Here is a 26149-nt window from a genome sequence, read left to right as displayed (position 1 = left end):
CAACGGACATTGAGTAGTAAAAAAAACAGAACCTCATAGTGCTTTCGTGCATTAAATGTGAGACTTCATTTGACAGATCAAAATGGACAGGGTTTGCAACAATTGAAAGGAAATCAGTAATCACAAAACAGATGACCAAAGATACAAGCACATTTCGGACTATAGATCAATAAGAGACAGATAATCTTGTCCCTCAGATCTCATAGCTATTACCCATCATCGATGAAATTAGAATCGACTGGTTTTAACCACAAGCCTATATGCCAAAGAGTAGAGACAACAAAGGCTTGAAGCTAAAACCAATCAATCATTCATCTATGGTCTAATAATATAATCTTCAATGGGACACCGCCTCAACAAATAGAAAACACAAACCAAAACAAAAAATGAACTTAGTTGATAGTTCAGAGTGAAAGCTGATAAAGGAAATGATCATACAAGTCCCTCGGATCTCATAGCTATTATTGGCCATCATGGATGGTTCTCATAGTTGGTTTTAGCCACAAGCCACACGCTAATCGAGAAGACATGTTAGATGGCTTGAAGCTAAAACCAATCTGCAACCATCTTTGGACCGAAATTTTATCTTCACTGGGACAGCTAACTGACGGATACTTAAAACCAAGAAAATGGAATCAATCCAACAAAAATAGATAACAGAATAGACCATCAGTAGTGTGGGTAATTCAAGGCAATATTACTCCCAGAATCGAGTTTTTGTATACCAGATCAGAAACAGTATCATGTCAGTTAAAGCTGTGCTAACCTGGGGGAAGAGATTGCTTCAACTTGTTTGCCTTCTCAGCATCAAAGACGCAGAGGGTGTACAAGTACTTGGAGCAGCGAACCTTGAACTTGACAACATCCTTGCTCCTCTTGATCTTCACTGAACGGGCATCCTTCCTCCTCGCGGTGAGAAGGAAGTCCTTGATCTCGTGGATCTGCTTCGGCTGCAAATTTATTTCACAAACAATTAGACAAAGCAAAGTGATAGCTTGACACTTGACAATGAGCTACAAAATACCAACAGGATGACAGAAAAGGAAAACTCAGTGCCACTACTAAGAAAACAAACACCCACATACATGCTATATACAATTGGATCTACAATGGTGGTTCTTTTTTTTTTTTTACAAATTAACATGTTAACCTATCAGTACATTTCAAATTCTTCTAACTACTGGGCAATTATAAAGAGCAGAATGGCACCAGAATTATATGTAGTCAGAACAGGCATAGCATACAAGTGATGAACTGGCATAACCAAGGTGACACCAAAATACAGTGATTGACATTATATGCTTTCCGTGCTCGCAGCAATTCAGCCTAGGATACAGCTAATACAAAGGCACAACGGCAACTTACAGAGATTGTACAAAACCAGAGCACAAGTAACATTGCTTGAGTCCGTCACTCAAGCAGGGATGTCAGCAACACAAAGACCTAATCTGACCAATCTCTTGCACAACAATAATCCACTAAAAGGTCACAGCAAGAACGCTGTCTAGAAAACTATCATCGCCTATATAACCGGACAAGCAACTTGCTACCCAGCCACAACTCATGACGCGGTTAAAGAACATGGATGAGACGAGCTGATGGGCTAGTGCCGTAAACAGGAGCGAGGAAAAGGGGAGGGGAAGGGACTCGAGGGATAGTTACCATCTTCTCGCGAGACCTGGGAGTCGCCGAGCTGTTCGTCTCGCGGCGGCGGCTGGGATCCCACGGGAGGAAGGAAATGCGGAGATGGCGGCGGGGTGGGAGGGGAGATGATTATATAGGGCACACAGATAAAACCCTAGACAGGGAGCGATTCCAAAAATGCCCACGTCCTCGCTCGCTGCAGGTGGGGCCTGTAGGTCGAGGGCTCTCTCCCACGGTGGATGGCCGCATCGGGATGGGCCTTATTTGGCTGATTGGGTCATGTGGTCGTTGAATTTGTCCCATTTTTTATTTTTGGGTCCACTTTCGTTCACACCAATTATTATAAGGAAAAAGTCTATTTTAGCCTTCTCAACTGTCGCAAAAGTCAAATTAACTCCTCCCCATCTTTTTAAACCGGACACATGACCTCTCCTACGTGGTTTTTCTTTTTTTTCTTTTTATATTTATTTTGGATGAATTTTTGAAAAATCATAGTAAATTATAGAAAAATCATAAAATAAAAAATCTAATTTTTTTGGACTCCACATGAGTAGATCAACATATTAAACATATGATGTGGTAGGCTTTAGTACAATTTTTTTGCTCTAGCTTTAGATCTATGCTTCCTGTGATTAATTCATAGTTGTGGTTTGTGTGGTCCTATTTACTTCCTCCATTCCAAATTATAAGACGTTTAGCTTTTCTAAATTTATGCTTTTTACTATGCACTTAGATATAGACTACGGCTAAATGCACGTACTAGAAAGCCAAAACATCTTATAATTTAGAACGGATGAAGTATTAATTAAAACTAACAGCTAATTGTTAGTTACCCTCCGTTCCAAACTATAAGTCGTTTTGATTTTTTTTGGTACATCTATTTTGCTATGCTATATATTATGGTAGACTAATCATTATATGCTTGAGATGTAGTAAAAATCTCATGCTCATTGGATCATGTATGACTGAATTATAGACTTATTCAGGTTTATGCTTATTAAATAGTTTAAAATAATTAAAAGTATGTAAAAATAGAAAATGTATGTTCTCTATGTAATTTTCTTAGTGACAACATGATTATGTTAAGTGTTCATATGATACAACAATAGTAATATTACATGGAGAACAAATATTTTCTATTTTTACACACTTTAACTATTTAAAAACTATTTAATAAGCATAAGCCTGAATAAATCTATAACTCAGTCATACATGATCCAATGAGCATGAAATTTTACTTCATCTCAAACATACAATGATTAGTCCACCATAAAAAATTCACCATAATAGGACCACAAAAACTGCAGCTATCAACTAATCATAGAAAAACACAGATCTAAAGTTAGAGCAAAAAATTTGTACTAAAACATACCATATCATATGTTTACTGTGTAGATCTACTCATGTGAAGTCCAACAAAATTAGATTTTTCTATTTTACACTTTTTCTATAATTTACTATGATTTTTTAAAGATGGAGCCTAAATAACTAAAATTTTAGAATGAAGCTCAAAAAATAGAAGTTTCAATTAGATTTCATGAATCGTAAATGTCTGTAGTGGATATAAGCCCTGTTTGAAATCGATTAAAATCAAATTCTTGACCGTCCCACCATGAGAATCGAAAACAATGCTGCCCAATCACCTCGCGATATCGCTGATTATTGCACGATTTTTTTTTACCCTGAGAATCAACGGGAAAACAAATAAACAATGCTGCCCAAACGCCTCGCGATATGGATGATTCTTCCACGATTCTTTTTACCACGAGAACCAACAGGGAGTCCGATCTTTGTACTGCGCCTCTCCCACGGCGGTTCCCCTACCGTACCGCACTGCTCGGTCGGAGAAAGTGTATCCAAACAGGACCATAAACTGGCAACTTGAAGCTAGCAGTAGCACATGCACATCCAAGAGCACAACGGCAGAACATGTCTATACAGCAACCACTACGAACAATTGGCAATCCTATCCACGAGAAAAAATGCAGTAAGATCCATTTTTCCAAGAAAAACGAAAACGATTCCACATATTCCAAACTCAAATGTTCGAGCAACAGTGCCAATTTATTTGTTGGACTATGACATGTTGTATGGTCCATAAACAGATGGACAGCCACACAAGTTGTGCAAAAAACGGTGTGTACTCTTCCGCATAAACAACCCAGTACAGCAGGAGCCTGTGCAGCAGCAATCAGTAGTCAGTCGCCTCTGGATATGACCTCTTTGCAAGTTGGCCGGAGTAAGATTGTGTGCTCAAACTGCGAGACATAGCTCCCTTTCACGTCGCATAATGGAGGACACGGCTGCGAAGCGCGAACAGAGAAGGAGGCGGTGAATAACCATGTCCGCAACACGGTTCAGACAATGAAGTCGAGATGGAGCTTTTCACATACCTGAATGATACCACTATCACAAAGATTTTTCAGAGCCAGGAGGTATTTTGTCTCGCCAAGGCGGTCCAAGTACCGGCGGCAAAATGCGAGTGTTCCAAAGTTGTTGTTGATAGTTTCAAGTAGTTTCTTAGCCTTTGCTACCCTCAAAGGCACATGCCCAACGTCAAAGTTCTTCATGTAATGGCTGCATTCCAAGTCCTCCTGGACAAATCCCCTTCCTGAAAATGTCATGAAGCTTACAAAATGTAGAAGTCATCGAGGACATTAACTTATGTCTAAATAGGAATGCCAAATTCATGTTGCACAGCCATAAGGACTATTCTAGATATAAGTGAAGTGACTAATCCTTTTTACTTTAATAAAAACTATTCATGATGACACATTGTAGCACTACGATATTTCCATCAATCAGTTGAAGCTATACAAAGACTAACATACCAGTAGATCCAAAAGTTTCAATAGCATAAAACTCCCCCTCTTCCATTTTTGTTTGTTCTCCACCTTTCACACTCGGAACTAATTTTCCACCATGGATCTGATATGGCCCAATGCTATGTCCATTGATGTTCCGAATACTTTTTACTGTCACAAACAAAAAGGTAGTTTCAATTGTCATTGCCTTTTCTACATTATATATTGTATATTGTTCGGCACAACAGAAAATCAAAAGTTGTATCACCTTGGAAAACTTTCCCATTGATTTCAACCTCATATGATTCCATTACTTCTTGGATTGCAGCACCAACATCACAAAGCCGTGCATCTATTCCAGCTTCCTACAATGAAGTGATCAAGTCATATTGAAGTTCAATGAGTGCATGCTGCAACAAAAGAACATAATTTCAGACCGCAACATATATAAAGCAGCAACAACAACAACAACAAAGCCTTTAAGTCCCAAACAAGTTGGGGTAGGCTAGAGTTGAAACCCAACAGAAGCAATCAAGGTTCAGGCACGTGAATAGCTGTCTTCCAAGCACTCCTATCTAAGACTAAGTCTTTGGGTATATTCCATCCTTTCAAGTCTCCTTTTATTGCCTCTACCCAAGTCAACTTCGGTCTTCCTCTGCCTCTCTTCACGTTACTATCCTGACTTAGGATTCCACTACGCACCGGTGCATCTGGAGGTCTCCGTTGCACATGTCCAAACCATCTCAACCGGTGTTGGACAAGCTTTTCTTCAATTGGCGCTACCCCTAATCTCTCACGTATATCATCGTTCCGAACTCGATCCCTTCTTGTATGACCGCAAATCCAACGCAACATACGCATTTCCGCGACACTTAGCTGTTGAATATGTCGTCTTTTCGTAGGCCAACATTCTGCACCATACAACATAGCAGGTCTAATCGCCGTCCTATAAAACTTGCCTTTTAGCTTCTGTGGTACCCTTTTGTCACATAGGACACCAAACGCTTGCCGCTACTTCATCCACCCTGCTTTGATTCTATGGCTAACATCTTCATCAATATCCCCGTCCCTCTGTAGCATTGATCCTAAATATCGAAAGGTATCCTTCCTAGGCACTACTTGACCTTCCAAACTAACATCTTCCTCCTCCCGAGTAGTAGTGCCGAAGGCACATCTCATATACTCAGTTTTAGTTCTACTAAGTCTAAAACCTTTGGACTCCAAAGTCTTCCGCCATAACTCCAGTTTCTGATTCACTCCTGTCCGGCTTTCATCAACTAGCACTACATCGTCCGCGAAAAGCATACACCAAGGGATGTCCTCTTGTATGTCCCTTGTGACCTCATCCATCACTAAAGCAAACAAATAAGGGCTCAAAGCTGACCCTTGATGTAGTCCTATCCTAATCGGGAAGTCATCCGTGTCTCCATCACTTGTTCGAACTCTAGTCACAACATTGCTGTACATGTCCTTAATGAGCCCGACGTACTTCGTTGGGACTTTATGTTTGTCCAACGCCCACCACATAACATTCCTTAGTATTTTATCATAAGCCTTCTCCAAGTCAATAAAAACCATGTGTAGACCCTTCTTCTTCTCCCTATACCGCTCCATAACTTGTCTTATTAAGAAAATGGCTTCCATGGTTGACCTTCTGGGCATGAAACCAAATTGGTTCATAGAGACCCGCGTTATTGCTCTCAAGCGATGCTCGATAACTCTCTCCCATAGCTTCATAGTATGGCTCATCAACTTAATTCCTCGGTAATTTGTATAACTTTGAATATCCCCTTTATTCTTGTAGATCGGTACCAATGTACTTCTCCTCCACTCATCAGGCATCTTGTTCGATCGAAAAATATGGTTGAACAGCTTGGTTAACCATACTACAGCTATGTCCCCGAGGCATCTCCACACCTCGATTGGGATACCATCCGGTCCCATCGCCTTACCTCCTTTCATCCTTTTCAACGCCTCTCTGACCTCAGATTCTTGGATTCTCCGCACAAAGCGCCTATTGGTGTCATCAAAAGAGTCATCCAACTGAATGGTTGTGTCCATATTCTCACCATTGAACAATTTGTCAAAATACTCTTGCCATCGATGTCGGATCTCATCCTCCTTTACCAAGAGATGCTCTCTTTCATCCTTAATGCACTTAACTTGGTTGAAGTCCCGTGTCTTTCTCTCACAAACCCTAGCCATCCTATAAATGTCCTTCTCTCATTCCTTCGTACTCAAATGTTGGTAAAGATCCTCGTACGCTCTACCCTTTGCCACACTTACAGCTCGCTTTGTAGTCTTCTTTGCCACCTTATACTTCTCTATATTGTCCACACTCCTGTCATGGTACAAGCGTCTATAGCATTCTTTCTTCTCCTTAATAGCCCTTTGGACTTCCTCGTTCCACCACCAAGTATCTTTAGCTTCACGTCCCCTTCCTTTGGTTACTCCACACACCTCTGAGGCTACCTTCCGAATGTTGGTTGCCATCTTGTCCCACATATTGTTTATGTCGTCTTCTTCCTTCCAAGAGCCCCCTTTGATAATCCTTTCCCTAAATACCTCTGACGTCTCCCCTTTCAGTTTTCACCACTTTGTTCTTTCAATCTTAGCTTGTTTATCCCTACGGGCACGCATCTGAAAACGAAAATCTGCCACCAAAAGCTTATGTTGAGAAACAACACACTCCCCTGGTATCACCTTGCAATCCAAGCATACTCGTTTGTCCTTTCTTCTTGCGAGGACAAAGTCAATCTGACTACAGTGTTGTCCGCTACTGAAGGTCACTAGATGAGATTCTCTCTTTCTAAAGAAAGTGTTGGCTATCATCAGGTCAAAAGCTACCGCGAAGTCTAGAGCTTCCTCCCCCTCCTGATTCCTACTACCATACCCAAAACCTCCATGAACTGCCTCGAAACCTGCGCTTGTAGTACCTACATGCCCATTAAGATCTCCTCCTATAAAAAGCTTCTCACTACTAGGTATAGCTCTAACCAGGCCATCTAAGTCTTCACAGAACTGTCTCTTAGCACTCTCGTCGAGGCCTACTTGGGGGGCATACGCACTAATTACGTTCAAGACCATATCACCAACGACAAGCTTGACTAAGATAATCCTATCTCCTTGCCTTCTCACTCCCACCACACCATTCTTGAGGCTCTTATCAATCAAAACTCCTACTCCATTTCTATTCGCGACTGTCCCTGTATACCAAAGCTTGAAACCTGTATTGTCCACCTCCTTCGCCTTCTGACCCTTCCATTTAGTCTCTTGAACGCATAATATATTTACACGCCTCCTAGTCGCGGTATCAACTAATTCTCTTAACTTACCTGTAAGTGACCCTACATTCCAACTACCTAAACGGATCCTAGTTGGTTCGACTAGCTTTCTTACCCTTCGCACCCGTCGACTCTGATGCGAAGACCCTTGCTCATTTTTCACTACACCCGGGCGCCGATGTAGCGCGCCACTAAGGAAGCGACGACCCGATCCTTGGTTACTTGACACCATGCCCAGATCACGACACGGCGCGTCACGGGGGTGACGACCCGGCCCTTGCCCATTTAACACCATACCCGGGTTCCGATATGGCGCGTCGCTAAGAGGGTTACGCCCCAACGATTTTTTTTCGGGTTTCATCTCCATTTAAGTGGCTAAGTTTTTACATTGGCTCGCCACGCCTAACACAACCCTCCTCCTTTACCAGAGCTTGGGACCTGCTATGCTGGGACACCAAAGGCGCCCCACCATAGGCGGAGTTACCGCAACATATATAAAGGAGAAATTCAAATTAAGCCAAGACAGAGAACTATATACAGGAGCAGTTAGAGAGAGGTGCCAACACACAATAATTATGTAATGGAAATCGTTATCCCAATGAGCACATGATCACGTCACGCTTGAGCAAAGGATATCACTTCTGTACAATCATGCAGAACACTACAGGAAAATGACATGGGCAAAGGTGCTAACTGAAATCATGCACTCTTATACCCCACTCTATAAACTTAGAAGCACAGCCTACAGAGGGTGCAGAGGAACATGTTAAAATTACCTTGATCCCTGTATTTGTGGCATCTCTTGTTGCTTGAAGCAATGGATCATACATAGGATTGAATGCAACAGTAAATGCACAATCAACAATGTACCCTGGAACAAATAAGTTAGTCACATGAAATCTACAGAGGTGGTCATAACAAAAGCTCATGCAAGATAAACAAGGCAAAGATTGACGGACCATCTATATGTGTTCCAAAATCCAGCTTCATCACATCATCATACTGTAGCACAGTTTTGTCACCAGCATTTGGAGTCCAGTGAGCTGCGACCCTAAGAACAGGATTTCCTTATCGGTTTGTGAATGGGATGAAGATTTTTTTTTTAATGAATCAAGCAGGAGAGCTGCTGATTATATTAAAAACAAGAAGAAGCTCAGACTGCGTGATACAACATATCAACAAGAGTGGAATGAAGAATTGGAAAACACGACAGATGTAATATATCGTACCAATGGAAACGCTATAGAAGAGTAACATACCAATTCAAGGAGCATCCAGTTGGAAAGGCAATGCCAGCTTGCAGTCCATTCTCCTTGATAAGTTTCCTGACCATGTTTTCCAGTGTTTCGCATAGATCAATCATTAACATTCCAGGCTTAATAATGCTCCTCATATATTTCCGCACCTAGAAAATCAGAACAAACATTGCAGAATTGCATCCAACACCACATAGGATTAAGATTATGCTGCAAATTTATCATAGACGGGTTCATGCCAAACCTGTCTATGAACTTCTGCTGCTCGGCGAACAGAATTGTACATTGGCTTTTGCAGTCGTTCCAGCTCCCTCTTTTCCTCGCTAGTTGTTCTCCATAAATTACTGAAGATCAATAGTGTACATATTTGTAAGCAGTTAATGGCAGTTCCTAGCATCAGCTCAGAATCATCATAGTTAAAGGATGGGGGAACTAATTTTTTCCCTTGATGAATTTCAGATGTGAAGGTTTCATATGATAAGAAATTAACATATGCTCACATAGGATAGTTTAATTCTATACAACTTCCACAACTGGTGATAGAGTTGCACTTACTCATCCTTATATTGCTGAATTTCACCCTCAGGAAATTCCCCTGAAGGAAAAAACTCGTCAACAGGTATTGATGGAGGATCTGTCTGCTGAAGAGGACCCTTCTTCTTTCTACAGAAGACATGGGACATCCTCGTGAATTGAAACAGACAAAACAAAACAAAAAAATGTTTGGTCCAATTCAACAGCAGAACTCACTTGGATTTGTTTTTCTTCTTTTTCTTCTTTGCAGCTTCTGAAGATATCCATTTCAACGGCAACTGTTAGACTAACTTTACCCCAAATGCTAGATGCAATAAAAGAGTTTCAGCCTTATATGAGAAATTTGGCAAATAGAACTTGCAAGGCTGAGTTGCCACCTGGTGCTCCATCTTGAGATGGATCATCAGCTTGTTCTTCATCATCATCCTCTGGCGGTGAAGACTGAGCTGCAGGAACCACACCATTGCTGTTTGCAGTTTTGCCTTCTTTAATCAGATCTGCCTGCAAAAAGAAGGGGATGTCACTATGAAAGCAAATATACAGAAAAGCAAGGGGAATATGTCATATAGGGTTCCTTAATCCATGTAAATAAAGAATTTGTGTAATCATTTTCAATTTCAAATTGAGTTCTGGGGAAGCTACCCATGTTACCTAGTCAAAAGTTTAGTGACCACTATCAGGACAATTCTGGTTATTACTTAAAATGGTGAATTAAGATAAAGCAAGATTGCAACATGGAACGAATGAATAGAGGAACACTGCACTGAACATGAGTATACAAGAACAATAAGTAGTCATCATGACTACAACAGGACCAACTCTGCAAACAAAATACCCCCTCCTGTTCTCAAATAGATGCCAAAGCAAACCTGCTCTGTGTTGTGTAGAAACAGCATTTGTGATTAATTCCATGGGCTATGGAAAACAAAGAAACCGCTGTAGGTACCTACTTTGGTTTCTTCATTTTGTCCCACATGCAGTGCCTCCATCTCCTTGGTAGCTGTATCAACCGCAGCCATATTGTATATTTCTAAAGAAGGTTCAAACCTGAGTGAGCAGAATAAACAAAACCATAAGCACCAATATAGCTCAGGACAACTTACATTTCTTTTCTTTTCTTTTTTTGAAAGAAAAGGGCAGCAGCTCCCCCTTCAATTAAGAAAGGAAGCAATTAGAGTTAGTTCAGTGTACAAGTAGCACTAAAGCTGCTCGCAAACTGCCCACAACAGACTTACATTTCAAAATATATCCCACTTGTAAAACAAATGTGTAGTATTAGTACCTCAGCTATTCGCCAGTGTCTAACAGAAACTCGAGAAATTCATGAACAATAAATTCAATGATAAGAAACAATATGCTATTTGTATGATCAGGATTGGGTTCATCCCGCCCAGTAAGCAAATGGCAAGATTTAAAGTTAGGTTAAGAATGCTCATCAAACCGAAGCATGCGCAAATTGTTAGATACATCATTTAGCTATATGCATATGGGAGGGGTGTTAGTGTCTTTAGATCATCTAGGTGTAGATCAGAGGGTGATATCTTTACCAATTGAATCAAATATACCTAGAGCTTGCTTCGGGAGAAGGAGACAGAGAGAGAGGGAGATGTAGGAGCATCTGACCGTCGGAGGGGTTGGAGGAGCTCCATGCCATTGCTGGTTCGTCGGTGAAGCTCTGCGCACGCGCAGCGACGGTCGGTGTAGGTGACGAAAAGGTGTCGGTGAAGAGGTTGGTGGTGGCAAAGGCAGTGGCGCTTCCCGCCGCTGGCAGTGCCTCCCTCTCGATCGGACTAGGGTTAGACCGTGGGGTCGTGGCGGCGGCAGTGGACCTCGTTTCAAGAGTCGTTTTGCCCCACCTCCTCTTTATAGGCACTGTGCGACGGGGGCCACTAGCCACTAGATGGCTGGACGTTCCCGATCAGGACGCGGTCAAGGGGTCCGTCTCGACCGTTGGGTCAAGACGGATGAGATCAATTCTAACAAGGGGGACTAACTGTGCCCTGTATGCCCATGTGCACCCAGTAGTCAGGTTGACCATTCATCGCAGAATCAAAATCTTCATTGAATTTGCTTTCTTTCATTCAGCAAGTTTTGGCCAGGTCTATCTAGCAAGTTTAAGCCAATGCCTTGCAGGCGGGATGCGAGACGGACTAGGATAGTACTTTAGGAAAAAAATAATCGTTATACTTAACAACAAAACAAGAGAGCTCGCTGCTTCATCAGAAGCACCCTCCAAATGTAATTACCCATAACAAAAGTACTCTACACTCTACAGCCATCAGGTTTGCGTCAGCAGAGCATCCTTACAGAAAACTATGGTTCCAGTAATCTGGAGAAATTTCAGATACCCACAAACTAACCGGGAACAACTTGGCTGGATGAGAGTATCGGATCAGCTGCATCAGCACTACTACCACCACCTAGATTTAGAAACCGCCCGTCCAAACCATTTGCGCGTGCGCACAAAACCGAAACTAGCCAGCGGCTGGAGCAGGAGCCGACAATACCTTCCTCCCGGTTCGAGTCCGCGAGAGCTCCGGCGATCACGGCCCACGGCTTGCTGTTCGTCGATGAAGGATGGGGTTGGGGCGGGAGGCTCCGGCGCGCTTCGTGCGAGGCGGCCGGAGGAGGCGGCGGCGGCTCGATTGCTCGAACGCCTTGACGGCAAGAGTTGGATTTGGACCTGGACGGCGACAACAGAAGGCTTCATACGTTTCCTTTTGAGACAATTACCTGTACGCCATTATAAAAGTTCGAAATAATCTACGTGCCATTGAAATTTTGAAAAGTTCCTCGGTACCCTCGTCCGAAGTTTCTTTTACCTACGTGCTACTTTCGTTAGTTTTCCTTGTAACAGCAAGCGAAAAAGACAATTTTGTCCTCAGTTATAGAATGCATCAAAATTTTCATTCTTTCCTTAGGTGCCACTGTAACAGCCTGTGATTCAAAAAACTTCACTTTTTTCTCTGTACCATTATGAAAAAAATCATGGTAACAGCTTGTACGTGTGCATGTGAAAAACATTAATAATTATAATAAATTCGAAATGCATCGATGCATTTCAAATTTATTATAATTATTAAAGTTTTTCACATGCACACGTACAAGCTGTTACCATGATTTTTTCATAATGGTACAGAGAAAAAAGTGAAGTTTTTTTGAATCACAGGATGTTATAGTGGCACCTGAGGAAAGAATGAAAATTTTGATGCATTCTATAACTGAGGGCAAAATCATCTTTTCCGCGTGCTGTTACAAGAAAAACTAATGAAAGTGGCACGTAGATAAAAAAAACTTTGGACGAGGGTACTGAGAAACTTTTTAAAATTTCAATGGCACATAGATCATTTTGAACTTTTATAATGGCATACAGGTAAAAGGCCCTTTCCTTTTCCCCATTGCGGTGCGGCGACCGTTCTACGACCCAAACCGACCGCCGTTACGGCAGGTGGGACCCAGCTGACGATCTCCGACCCAACTGGGATGGAATTACTATGCGTTATTTTGATATAGTTCTTCGACTTTTGAAAAACACCATTATAATTCACCTATTCGAAGATTTGCCATTATAATTTCATCTCTCTCGCATTCATACCATTATCTACGGCTGCCGCGTACAAGGCCCACTGTCACGCACGAATGCCTACGGGAAGGCATACGGACGTCAAGTCCCCGTCTCCTCCGACCGAGCCCGCTATCGCTCGCACGCAGGCCGCCGCGGATGAGCGATTGAGTGTCGTCGCTCCGCCTTCGGCCCCCACGGGCAGCCGTCAGCACGGGAGAGGTGTGCGTCCTCTCCATAGACGGCGGCCGGCGCCGCGCTGGTGCGCCTGGAGGCCGCGCTGGGCTCACAGACTTCTTCGATGCGGCGGCGGGGTTCGGCGTGGGAGGCGTCCTGGCAGCCCTGCTGTTCGCGTGCGCCGTTCTTCTTCTCGACCGTCGACACCGCACGGTGCGCCGCGCACGACTTCCGGCTGCGGGAGGCGGAGAGGCCGTGCTCGCCGACAGCGGCCTGCACGCGAGGAGGAGCGCTCGCCCGTGGCTTGCCAGTCTCGACGCGGCCTGCTCATATAAATCAGCACCACCAAGCACACAGGCTTAGAGCTTGGCTTGCTTCACGGCAAGAGCAAATTAAGCAGCGGTGGTCGTGTCGCCGTCGCGTACTCGCGCCCATGCCAACAAGACGAAGGCGAGGGCGAAGCAGGCAGGCTGCCTGATGGTCCAGGACGAAGGCTCCTCATCGTCGGTCACATCGTCCCCGCTGCACAACTTCTCCACCGTGTCGTTCTACGCATCCCCCGACGGCGCGGCGACACTGTGGCTAGCGCACGAGCTCCGCTACGACGAGCGCGGGCTTTGCCTCATCCACCTCCACCTCAACTGCGCCGCGGCGGCGGGCGCGGGGCGGCTGGTCGCCGCCAATGCGGCGCTCGAGCACACCTGCTGGACGCGCGCCTCGAGGGACCGCCGCACCTCCGCCTCACCGCCGTGCACGAGCATCGGGACGTGCTCACGCAGACGGCCATGGCGCTCACCAAGGAGGCGGAGCGCCTGGACGTGCCGTTCCAGTTAAACCCCGTCGTGTCTCGGCTCGAGGCGCTGGACGCAGAGTCGCTCCGCGTGAAGACCGGCGAGGCGCTCGCCGTCACCTCCAGCCTGCAGCTGCACTGCCTCCTGGCCTCCAGTGACGACAGCTCCGGCAAGGACGGCTGCCACCACCACCACCAGAGCAGCAACGGCAAAGGCGGGGACACAAATAAGCGGCAGCGGAGCCCGGAGTCCGGGGTGTCCCCATCGACGTCGCGCGCCGACACGTTCCTAGGCGCGCTGTGGGGCCTGTCGCCCAAGGTGGTGGTGGTGATGGAGCAGGAGGCGTCGCACAACGCGGCGCCGCTGACGGAGCGGTTCGTGGAGGCGCTCAACTACTACGCGGCGCTATTCGACTGCCGGGAGTCGGCGACGCCCCGCGGGTCGGCGGAGCGCGCGCGTGTCGAGCGCTGGCTCCTCGGGGAGGAGGTGAAGAACATCGTGGCGTGCGACGGCACGGAGCGGCGGGAGCGGCACGAGCGGCTGGACTGCTGGGCGACGCGGATGGAAGGGGCGGGTTTCGCCCGTGTCCCGGTCAGCTACTACACTTTGCTCTAGGCGCGGCGCGCGGCGCAGGGGCTCGGCTGCGATGGCTTCAAGGTTTGCGAGAAGAAGGTCGCCTTCTTCCTGTGCTGGTAGGACCGTGCCATCTTCTCCGTCTCCGCCTGGCGCGGCCGCTGCTTCGACTAATGGACGAACGCGTCGGCGTCGGCGTGCTGGGACTGCAGGTGCTTGCGCGCGCCCGCGGTGGTGGTGTTGGCTGCTCGCACATGCTCCCGCGCGGCAGCTGTTCGCACGCGCACCCGGGCGCGCTCGGTCTAACGGAGGAGACGCGGACTTGATGTCCGTATGTCTTTCCGTAGGCATACGTGTTTGATAGTGGGCCTTGTAGGCGGCAGCCGTAGAAAATAGCATGGATGCAGGAGAAAGAAAATTGTAATGGTAGATCTCCGAATAGGTGAATTATAATGACGTTTCTCAAAACTCGAAGAGATCAAAATAACCCAATTACTAAGCCCAAGCGCAGGCAGACCAAAGGCCCTGTACGTCCGATAGCCGAACCGGGCCAGATGGGTCTTGCTGGACCCACACTGCATCGGCCCAGCCCACCTAGTGTCCTTAACACCCCAGCAGGCAGGACCCGCAAAATTCCTCACGATTCAGAAACCCTCGCCTCCCCCTTCCTTCCCGGCCGCCGCCTCTTCCACGCCGACGCCGGAAGGAGAAAAAAATGGGCGCCGATGGGGAAGAAGCGTCGCGGATAATCGTACCGATGGCGGTGGAGGGGACCCCTCAGCAGCTGGCGTTCGTGGAGGAGTCGAAGCTGAAGAAGCGCAAGGAGAACGTGGACTGGGCCGTCAGGAACCGGGAGCGCAAGGCGGCCAAGCGCCAGCGCATCCGCGACGAGCACAAGGTCATTGTCAAGCGGCCCGAGGATTTCGTCACCGCGTTCCGCAACAAGGAGCGCGACTTCCTGCGGATGCGGACCCGCCTCAAGGTCCGCAAGCAGCCGCCCGTCGAGGCGCTCAGCTCCAAGCTCGTCTTCGCGATTCGCATCCCTGGGTAGGTGGTAGTCCTGGCAGCGGAACAAACTCTCCGCTGTTTTTTTTTTCATCAATGGTGTTAACAGCTAACGTTGCTTGTTTGATGCGTCTGCTTGTAGCTCCGTGGACTTGCATCCGCACATTAGGAAGGTTTTGAGGAAGCTACGGCTGACGAAGGTCCTCACTGGGGTGTTCCTCAAGGCCACCGAGTTGACGCTGAAGAGGCTGCTTGTGGTTGAACCCTTTGTCACCTACGGGTAATTTAACCGAATGAAAGCAACATTTTCCAAGGCTGTGATCGGTTATCTTGCTGTTTTGTAGTACTGCGTTGTTGATATTCAGCTTTGCTGCTGTGTCACAATAGGTTTCCAAACTTGAAGAATGTGAAAGAGCTTATTTACAAGAAGGGCCGTGGGTTCTTGGACAAGGAGCCTTTCCCTCTTACCAGCAACGATCTAATTGAGAAGGTATGCTTTGGTATGTACTGTGGGCTACCGGTCAGCAAGGAACTTGAGTCACCAGTTTTGAGTTCCACTAGTATTTGTTAGGATAAGAAGATTGGATTATAGCAAATTGAAGTAACTACTGGGGGTTACTCATCAATAAGGAATTAAATACCCCAGTCACCGGTTCTGACTTCTGAGTACTAGTATTTGTTAGGCTGAGAAGATCCAATCAAAACAAATTGAAATAACCACTGTTGCAGGCTATATGTCAATAAGGAATTAGCATGCCCTCAGTCACCAATTATGGGTACTATTATTAGTTAGGCTAAGAAGATCCGGTAATAGCTAATAACAACATTTCAATTTGGATGATCAGTTCATTTTTCAGCTCATTTGTCGCCAACATATTTTTTGTGAATCCAGTGATCACTGAAAAGCAAACTATTCACGATTAAGCATTCTCATCGTACACTATATTTTTTTCGCTGCGGAGTGAGAAAACAGAGAGGTTGTTAAAACGGATTTTAGATTCAGTTTTAACTGGGCCTGGTGCAAGCGGTAGAGTCTTACCGCCTATGACCGAAGGTCCTGGGTTCGAGTCGCGGTCTCCTCGCATTGCACAGGCGAGGGTAAGGCTTGCCACTGACACCCTTCCCCAGACCCCGCACAGAACGGGAGCTCTCTGCACTGGGTACGCCCTTTTTTTGAACTTGTGAATTACATTGAAAGTCTCCTTGTGTGCCTTTGCTTAAAACAGGCTCTTGGAGAACACGGCATCATATGCTTGGAAGATGTTGTGCATGAGATCGCCACTGTTGGGCCGCACTTTCGAGAAGCATCGAAGTTCCTCATGCCCTTCAAGCTCAAGTGTCCAGAGAGGAGGCTGCAGATGAAGAGGAAACCCTACACGGATGGTGGTGACTCAGGCAACCGTGGCGACAAAATCAACGAACTAATTGAGAAGTTGAACTAAAGCAGACCTTGCCTCCCGTTGTCATTTTGCCTTGGAGTGATGGATCTGTTACCTTATCAGTTTTGTAATAGCATAGCTGGATGTACCTTTAACTTCGAAATCTTACCTGCTTTTGTGCGATCAGATCATGAAATAGCAGAAGCTTCTTTGGTCATCCCCTGCCTTCTGCTCGACATGTGCCTTCGGTTGGTGCGTCAAAATATCAACTCTTATGCTGTAGTGTGCTATTGATTGTTGAATATATATCCTGATCCCTTTCCTTTTCACTTGCTGTTCAAAAGATTAATGGTTACACACAACTAAATAGTGTTGGATCTAGCTGGGTGGCATAATGAGCCATGGAGCACCCTATGATTTGGTTGAATGTTAGAACTACAGTAGTTACACTGCTTAGCTTCAAGAAGATTGTGTATGGATCACCCAAGGATTTAACCCATTACATCAAGTTGGGCCATCCTTGCTCCAATTCCTGAATTCGTCACTGCAACTAGATGGCCTTGCAATTCAATGATGCCCATACAGTCTTTTGCCTAGAGATTCATGCTTGATTATACAAGGTGAAGGGTGATCGTAGTTTATTGGCAACATGAAGTACAACGTAAAGCTTTCAGCGAAATTGTCTTGCTTGTTTGTATTATTGAGCAGATAAATTGTATCATAGGCTGGTTGGCACGGCTAAGTTCAAACTTTTGGATTTCAAAATAAAATAAATAATGTTTAACCGTTTGATTAGATATGGTTTCTCTTTTGTAAATTTAACTCAAGCTCCCTTTGGAACAAAGAAAAATGGAAGAATTTTAGGTCCCATTTTGGAACACGGAAATGCAAAAACATAGCAATTTCGCGGGAATATAGTTGCAAAATAGAGGATTAGGAATTTTACAGGAATTAGTTCAATTTCACATGAAAAACACATGAAAATTTTTCCATCTTCCAAACATGCCCTAAAAGTTTTTTAGCCATGATGAATTTGTACTTTTTCACTAGTTGATGAAATATGGCTAAACATTTCTTATATTACCAACTGAATTTATCGCTAAACCTACAAGAATTGTCATTCAAATGTACACCTAACCATCTAGCTTTGAGTCCTCTTTAACTCGCATTTAGGTGCATATTTTCTTCTTATAAAAAAAACCGTCCAATTCCTTCTAGATTAGTTTTATATTTTTTTAGAATTTTAGAGGAATCCTACTTTATGAGATCTCAGCTCAGAATGATTAGAGATAGCCCCACCTCCTCATGTGTTTTTGAGAAAACCGGGTTGCATTTTATTGATTCATATAAAATATTACACATACATCCTTACAAAGACACCCCTGAATAAAATAAAAATTACATCCTGGCCCTTGCAAAGATCTCTCGGTCGTCTTCGTCGCCAGAGAACGGAGCCACCACTCATAGTTGAAACGAACGCCGAGCTTGCTGCTTGAAGCCGAATCCTACCTCAACGAAGAAGCTTCCAGAGAAGCAACATACGGTTTTGAAGCTACATCAATCGGCACATAACAAGATGTGCACCTTAAACGCTGAACGCCCGAGCAAATGATGGCCAGCGGCCATATCCTCGCCAAGAGTACGGGATCGGACGCCACAAGCACCGCCGGTGACCCCGAAACACCCAGCGACAAAGCAACCCTAGGGGAAAGCAACCAACCCGATTTCTCGAGCAGAGAAAAGACAAATCCCACAAAACCATCTCCGGAGAAGGCTTCGACACCTCCACCGTCGCCGGAAACCTGCTGTAGGGACAAAAGAACCGGACGGCAATAGAAAGCCACCGGGACCAACACCACGTACCTCATCTTGTCCATATGAGGAACCATGCCGGAGGTCATCGGAGACCAAGCTGAAGCCACCGCAGCCGCCGCTAAAGAAGGATATGGGGTAAACCTACCTAGATATAAGCTAATAGGGGAGAGTATGTACACCGGCCATCGATCCTGCGACTCCTCTCCAGCTCCGGCGCTGGAGCGGCCACCTGAGGCGAGGAGGAGCCGGGGAAATCGACTCCGGGATCCAAATCGCCTCGCTTTCGCTTGTAGCAGAGGGGCGAGACGGTCCTTAAAAAAAGCCTCCTCTCGGTTGGTGTTTGGCCAGGGACTACTTCATAAAAAGAGCCTTTCGTTCGAGCTGGGCCCTAATCCAAAACTCAAAATGAGCCTTTGCGATGAGGCACGGATGTTCCTCATGTTGCAGTTCCCTCCTGTCCATTCTCAGGTTGGGGGTAGAATCACTTAATGAAATTGAGTTGTGGCTAATACACAAGGTATAAAAAGACGTATTTTCTACAGGATCCCGAAACCACTAGGCACCACGACCTAATTCATGATGAGCCCACCAACTTCTTTAGAGCTGATCTCTCGTGCATCCATGTGAGAGGTTGAACCTAATGGAAAGTTTCCTTCATGTACCAAATTCCTATGTTTTTCTATGCTAAATCCAAATGTTCGATTTATAGTTCCCTATGTTTATTTTAATCCATAAGATTCAAGATGTTAGATCATTCTATCCCTTATTTTACCCTAGTCGTTCATGCATTTCCACAGTCCTAGATTCCAAACAAGCCCTTTGAGTGCAACATGAGACTTTGAGTGCTTTTTAGTGTGCAAAAAGGGTAACGAGTGGAAGAGTTTTCTTTAGCGGGGGATACCAACAACTTACCATCTTTTTTCAGTAACTAGTTAACATGCCTCGCACGTGACTAGAAAAAGCTTGTTGTTTTTTGTTGTCATAGTTAACATGCACGTGCGTGTCGCACGTTCCTAGAAACAAATTGTTGTTTTTTTGTCATTTTCTAGCTTGTTTGTAGTTATCATCTTATCGTAGTATTTACAAGTTTATTTGAAACCAACATTTTTTCATTATTTGGAACTATGTTCAAGTGCTAGTGGAGCGCTATCTAGCTTGGATGTGTGGTAGAGTAAATGTAGCCACTAATTGTAAATTTAGGCAAGGCAGGGGACTACTTGTATTTGTAAGTTTTATTTCATTTTGAATATAAATTCATTTATTTTTTGATCCTTCGTTTCTATATACGGATCGTACATCATTCGTTTGCATGCGTGGTCCCACCAAAAGTAATCTAATATATTAATTAATTAATTAAATTAAAAGCAAGACGGATCGTACATCACCCGTTTGCATGAATGGCCCCAACAAAAACAATCTAATAATATATTATTTAATTAAATTAATTAAATAGCAGAGACATGTGAAGACTTAAGTTTCCCGATTAAAAGCAATATAATCTACCAATTAATAAAAGAAATATAATTACTTTGCCAAAGTATGAGCTACTATGTTACATTTCCGACTAATGAAAGAAAATTTAAAAGCTTGAAAGCATAAGCTCAAATCCCGAATCTCCCGCAAGACTGAAACCACAGCTGATCTCTGATCGGTACCTTTGTTTCATTGGCGCACAAGCTCTTGAAAATCAGTTTCCAACCAAACCTTCTGAACACCTGTACGTTACGCCAGGGCCAGGCCATCACGGCAAAAATATATAATAGTACTGTCACATATCTAAATCATCTCTGAAGATAATATTTTTTATTCTCTTAGTCAACATCCTTATTTGTGTTGACCAAGACTCATGTACTCTTACGAGAAACACCTTTTGACAGTGCTACATATAAGTGGCTATGAGAGAAAATCGGTTCTAGGAGATAAACGCCAACATTTGGTATGGTCTGACCCTGGGCTTTATTTATTGTCATTGCGAAACTCAATTTTATTGGAAACTGCTTTCGGTTAAACTTGAATGGCAATGAAAGGTCTTCGGAGGGGACATGGGAATCATTGGTGTGAATACCCTGGTTCCAGTATGTTGCCCATTAACTATTTCAGCATCAATTGTATTGTTCTGGAATCCTCAAATACGACCAACCTAGTGCCGTTGCAAAGACTGTTGTGAAGATCAAAATTATGCAGTAGGATAACCGGACAGTCTTTTTTAACCTTAAGTTCATGAGGAGTCAACCCATTAGGTGTAATAGAATTTAGAAAATCAAGAGGGTAATTATTCCTTGTATCGTCATCCACTGAATCAAAGTTGTAGTATACCTTCTCATTTCCAGGAAACCTCTCGACCATTATTGCGTTCACTGCATCAATATGCTCATTTATAGTTGAAAGAATCGCACGTTCCTGCATATAATCTGCAGAGATCCTATTTGCCTCGAGTTTGGGAAACACCTGTCTAATAAGGTTGATAATGGAATTATCTCTTGAACTTTTTTTTGCATTCTTAGTGGAATTTTGGCTCCATTCCACGATGATATCATCAGGAAATTGAACATAATCGTCACCAAATATTTTTTCAGTTCCGTTCCTAATTCTTAACAGATACTCTACGAACCAAATATCGTTTTTAGCTCGCAAGTTTTGGGTAAGCTGAATCCTTCGTACATTGTCCCATATATATGACTTCAGTAAAGTAGCATTAGTGATCTGTGCTCTTGTTCCTCGTACCACAACGGGAAGAACTTGCCTGAAGTCACCTCTGAACAACATGACCTTACCACCAAAAGGTTGATTGCAACCTATTATATCTTGTAATGTTCTGTTGAGTGTTCTATTGCTTGTCTCTTTGTTATGGCTACTTCATCCCATATTACCAAGGTAGCCCTACGAAGCAATTCTGCAGTACCACTCTGCTTGGTAAAGCTGCACATAGTGTTATTATCTAGCTTGATAGGAATCTTGAAGCGGGAGTGTGCAGTGCGTCCATCGGGCATGATACTTGCTGCAATACCAGATGTGGCTGTAGCAATTGCTATAAGATTCATGGAGCGCACCTTTGCAAGCAAAGCTTTATATAGATATGTCTTGCCGGTTCCTCCTGGTCCATCAACAAAAATACCTGGCCAACTTTCTTATCCACATGATTCATAATCAAATCGAACTCAGCTCTCTGCTCAACATTTAGTGTTTCTATCATTTTCAGATGTTCTTCTTCATATCCAATATTCAATTCTTCTATAAGCTCTCTATAATGGTCTCTTGACACCTTATCTAATCAAATAAAGTGTTAGGGGTCATGTCAAAATGATGAATAAGAAGCATTAATTTTTTAATAATGTTTAGTGACATATCAAATTGGCGTTTGTGATGTTAAGGTAAATACAATGTTTATGAATGAAAAAAAGTTTTTGGGATTTTTTTTATATTTATCAATTACCTGAGGCATCTGGTTCAGGAAGTCCATAGTTTGTAATGTCTACCCATATCTTTAACATATATAGATATATCTCTAAGCACCATTTGTTCAACCATTTTGGAGTTGCTATTTGAGCGACGATAATATCATCATACATTGAATCAATATGTTTGTCCCATAGCGCTCGGACATTACTACACTTGCAGAAAACTATGATAGTTGCAAATAGCCTCCTTAGAGCACAAGGCATCTTGAATTGTGCAGATTTAGTGAGGTAGTCATCTAGGCTCTTGTAAGTTTCCACATAGCCCAAGGCTTCACAAGCATCTCTAAATGTTGCATATGTAGTTCCATGTTGACTTCTAAGATGCTCTAATGAAGTTGCACCCCTCACATGGTTTAGAAGCACACGGAGATAGTATCGCTCACCTTCAACAGGATGGGCATACACTAGTCTTCCAATCTAACCACCTTTTTCTCTTAGCTTCCAATTTTTTTTACTTTATCCAAGTGAAGTGCTCAGGGAACTCTCTATATAAATACTATCGTGTATCAGGATTATACATGTTTGTGCTAAAATACTCTATAAGCATGGACCTCTGAGAGTTAGGATTTTGCACAACATTGTTTAGATCATCCCTAGCTTTGTAGGCAACTATATGTTTTCCTGGAAGGTGAACTTGCATTTGTAACAAAGAAGAAAGAAGGCTCAAGAGAGAAGTAAGAAGAAAAAGAAGAAAAGCTAGGAAGAAGAAGAGAAGGCAACAAGTGCATCATCAAGCATATCAAGTAGTTCCAAAGATGGAAATGATGATGAGTCATACCAAGTATCGGAGGGGAACAAGAAGGAGAAGAAAAGAAAGGACAAGGCCAACAACAACAAATATGTCGCCGTATCATTTAACTACTCTTCTATTCCTATGACTAACTGAAAGCTCTAGTTTGGTTTTGGTGAATTGATAAAACCCTAAGTGCTAACCTAGTTTATCAAGTGATCATGACATAGGTAACACATTCCAAGTGGTGAAGCAAATGAAGATCATGACATGATGATGGTGATGCCATGGTGATGATCAAGTGCTTGGACTTGAAAAGAAGAAAGAGAAAAATAAAAGGCTCAAGGCAAAGGTATAAATGGTAGGAGCCATTTTGTTTTGGTTATCAAGACACTTAGTGAGTGTGATCACATTTAGGATCGATAGCCGTACTATTAAGAGGGGTGAAACTCGTATCGAAATACAGTTATCAAAGCGCCACTAGATGCTCTAACTCATTGTATATGCATTTAGGATCTAGTGGAGTGCTAACACCCTTGAAAACATTTGTGAAAATATGCTAACACATGTGCATAAGGTGATACACTTGGTGGTTGACATATTTGAGTAAGGGTTAGGAACTTCACCGGTGGAGTGTCCGCTCGTAGAGTGCGGGCAGTCCGACGGTGCCACTGGCGCCCTATATAGAAAAGACGGAGGTCACTGGAAGTGACCAGATGCTGGCCTCGGTTGGACCGGCGTGTCCAGTCAGTAGAAGCAGCAAAGACGCTGGCTTCGGTCTCTGACCGGATGCTGGGTCACTTACTGATCAGACGCTAGAGGGTTGTGTCCAGTCCTGCTGATGTGGCAGCGCATAGAGGAGACATCGAGTGACCGAACGCTGGGTGAGTTCAGTCAAGCATGACTAGACGCGTTCGATCATGATTTCTTGTTTCTAGATGTTTACTAGAAACGACCAAACACTGAGGTCCAGCGTCCGGTCACTTCGCAGCAGCGCGTCCGGTCATCACTTGACCATTGGGACCGAGCGCTCAATATTTGAAGAGAGGGGACACGTGGCATGCATCGCGCGACCGGACGCTGAGGTCCAACATCTGGTCAATATGATCGGCGCGTCCAGTCGGCCCGTGTTTAGTGCAGTGAGGAGCCCAACGGCTCTATTCATGGGGGCTCTCTATTTAAGCCCCATGGCCGGCTCAAGCTCACCCTCTTGGCCATTGGCATTGACATAGCAACCTTGTGAGCTTAGCCAAAGCCCTCCCACTCATCTCCATCATTGATTCATCATCTTTGTGAGATTGGGAGAGAATCCAAGTGCATTGCTTGAGTGTTTGCATCTAGAGGCACTTGGTGTTCGTGTTTCACTGCATGATTCGCTTGTTACTCTTGGTGGTTGCCACTACCTAGATGGCTTAGAGCAGCGGGGATCGTTGAACGGAGGTTGATGATTGTCTCTGGCTCCGATCATGGTGATTGTGAGAGGTTCTTGTCCTTTCCCCGGTGGAGAGTCAAAAGGTACTCTAGTGAATTGCTCATGGCTTGTGTGATCCTCATCTTGTGTTGGTTGTATGGCACCCTATTGAGGGTTTGGCATGTGATGCCAATTAGCATGTGAACCTCCAAGTGAGTGAATCGCCACAACGAGGAGTAGCTTGCCGGCAAGCAAGTGAACCTCGGTAAAATTCATTGTGTTCATCATTTGATTCTGAGGTGATTGGTCTTCATTGATATTGATTCTTGTTCATCGTTTGATTGATTCTTGCCGACAAGCTCTTTAGTATAGCTAGTTGTGAGAGCTTGTTAGTTTGGCTAGTGTGACTCTTTAGTTAGTCTTTGAGAGCACACTAACTTAGTGTAGTGACATAGCTATTGTGTGGTTAGAGACAATAGAAACTAAAATTATGGTAGGTGGCTTACATTTTTAGTAGGCTAGCACAACACTTGCTTTGCCTCATAATTGTCTAACCAGTTTGTTAATTGTTGTTGTAGAAATTTTTATTAGGCTATTCACCCCCTCTAGCCATTAGGACCTTTCACTAACCATGACCAGAGGTCTTTTATCAATGTGTTCGTGGGTAAGTTACCTCATTTCAATGGGACTAACTTTGCCAAGTGAAAGCACTTGATGAGAGCCTAACTTATAGGTCTTCACCCTGACATTTAGGAGATTGTTTGCAATGGATTTGAGCCATCAGTTGATCCCAAGAACCCAACACTAGAAGAGATAAGAATCATTCACCTCAATGGTCAAGCCACAAGTGTGTTGGTTAGTGCCTTGAATGGTGATGAGTACAATAGAGTGATTGGAGTTGATGTCAAGCAAATATGTGACACTTTGCACCTAGCACATGAAGGGGTTGACAAAGTGAGAAAGGCAAGAATTGACTTGTTGATGTCAAAGCTCAATCGGTTTGTAATCTTAGATGGAGAGGGGCCACAAGAGATGTTTGATAGGTTGATGACAATGGTGGGCAAGATTAGAGGCTATGGTTATGATGAGCTAGATGATCATAAAGTTATCAAGATTATGTTGGAAGCCTATTCACCTAGAAATAAGACCGTAGTCACTCTAATTATGGACAAGAAGAAGTTTAAGTACTTCACACCAAATGATGTACTTGGGAGGATCTTGACCTTTGACATGCAAATAGAAGAAGCAAATGAGAGAAAGAAACTTGGAGAATTGCAAGCAAAGCTAGAGGGCATCAAGATCAAAGATGTAGCTCTCAAGGCCAACAAATCAAGCAAACAAGGCTCTACAAGCAAGTCCAAGATCAACCAACAAGCTTCAACTAGCAAGCCCGAAGCAAGCAAGCAAGTTCAAGAAAGAGTAGAGACCACATCATCTTCAAGTGAAAGTGAAAATGATGATGATCAATATGAGAAGATTGATGATGTTGCTCTCTTTATTAGGAGGTTTCACAAGAGGCTAAAGAAGCAAGGGTACAAGGTAGTGAAGAGAAGCTTCCCAAACAAGATAAAGAGGACATGCTACAATTGTAGAAGCACCGATCACTTCATTGCCAAGTGTCCTATGAGATCAAGGACAACAAATACAAGAAGGACAAGAAAGAGGACAAGGCCGAAAGTAGGAAGAGCAAGAAAAATACGAGAGAGGCTCACATTGGGCATGAATG

General features: G+C 44.0%; 2 protein-coding genes and 1 pseudogene across 4 annotated transcripts; 2 read left to right on the top strand and 1 right to left on the bottom strand.

Moving 5' to 3' along the window:
- Positions 1-3522: 3522 nt before the first annotated feature.
- Positions 3523-12224, bottom strand: LOC136500504 (methionine aminopeptidase 2B-like). 3 transcript variants are annotated; one of them, XM_066495867.1, is made up of 14 exons: positions 12030-12224; positions 10626-10671; positions 10473-10552; positions 9900-10023; positions 9739-9775; positions 9544-9583; positions 9233-9332; positions 8992-9137; positions 8692-8783; positions 8509-8603; positions 4717-4813; positions 4476-4619; positions 4038-4255; positions 3523-3947 (listed from the first exon to the last, which is right to left on the bottom strand). In XM_066495867.1, exons 4-14 carry the CDS (start codon positions 9984-9986, stop codon positions 3843-3845), a joined length of 1161 nt encoding a protein of 386 aa, XP_066351964.1. In that variant the 5' UTR covers positions 9987-10023; positions 10473-10552; positions 10626-10671; positions 12030-12224; the 3' UTR covers positions 3523-3842. The 3 variants fall into 3 exon arrangements, with proteins under 3 accessions (XP_066351964.1, XP_066351965.1, XP_066351963.1); XM_066495868.1 differs by lacking the exon at positions 10626-10671 and having other exon boundaries at positions 10473-10569; positions 10758-12224; XM_066495866.1 differs by lacking the exon at positions 10626-10671 and having other exon boundaries at positions 9544-9651; positions 10473-10569; positions 11088-12224.
- Positions 12225-13385: 1161 nt separating this feature from the next.
- On the top strand, positions 13386-14799 carry LOC136500106 (scarecrow-like protein 3; annotated as a pseudogene).
- Positions 14800-15276: 477 nt separating this feature from the next.
- Positions 15277-17226, top strand: LOC136501310 (large ribosomal subunit protein uL30y-like). Its single transcript, XM_066496819.1, has 4 exons — positions 15277-15672; positions 15773-15910; positions 16018-16120; positions 16857-17226. Exons 1-4 carry the CDS (start codon positions 15341-15343, stop codon positions 17070-17072), a joined length of 789 nt encoding a protein of 262 aa, XP_066352916.1. The 5' UTR covers positions 15277-15340; the 3' UTR covers positions 17073-17226.
- The last annotated feature ends 8923 nt before the right edge of the window (positions 17227-26149 follow it).

This window comes from Miscanthus floridulus, chromosome 13, assembly GCF_019320115.1.
Source record: "Miscanthus floridulus cultivar M001 chromosome 13, ASM1932011v1, whole genome shotgun sequence".
NCBI lineage: Eukaryota > Viridiplantae > Streptophyta > Magnoliopsida > Poales > Poaceae > Miscanthus > Miscanthus floridulus.
Note: the sequence above shows the minus strand (reverse complement) of the source record. Positions and strands in the feature narration are given on the sequence as shown.

Coding starts and splice junctions, on each gene's coding strand:
- LOC136500504 (XM_066495866.1), bottom strand. CDS start 11,176: ATGGCATGGAGCTCCTCCAACCCCTCCGACGGTCAGATGCTCCTACAT. Junction 10,570..11,087: donor TCTCCCGAAGCAAGCTCTAG/GTATATTTGATT, acceptor CTGCTCACTCAG/GTTTGAACCTTCTTTAGAAA. Junction 4,620..4,716: donor CAATGGGAAAGTTTTCCAAG/GTGATACAACTT, acceptor TGTTTGTGACAG/TAAAAAGTATTCGGAACATC.
- LOC136501310 (XM_066496819.1), top strand. CDS start 15,341: ATGGGCGCCGATGGGGAAGAAGCGTCGCGGATAATCGTACCGATGGCG. Junction 15,673..15,772: donor TTCGCGATTCGCATCCCTGG/GTAGGTGGTAGT, acceptor GTCTGCTTGTAG/CTCCGTGGACTTGCATCCGC. Junction 15,911..16,017: donor GAACCCTTTGTCACCTACGG/GTAATTTAACCG, acceptor GTGTCACAATAG/GTTTCCAAACTTGAAGAATG.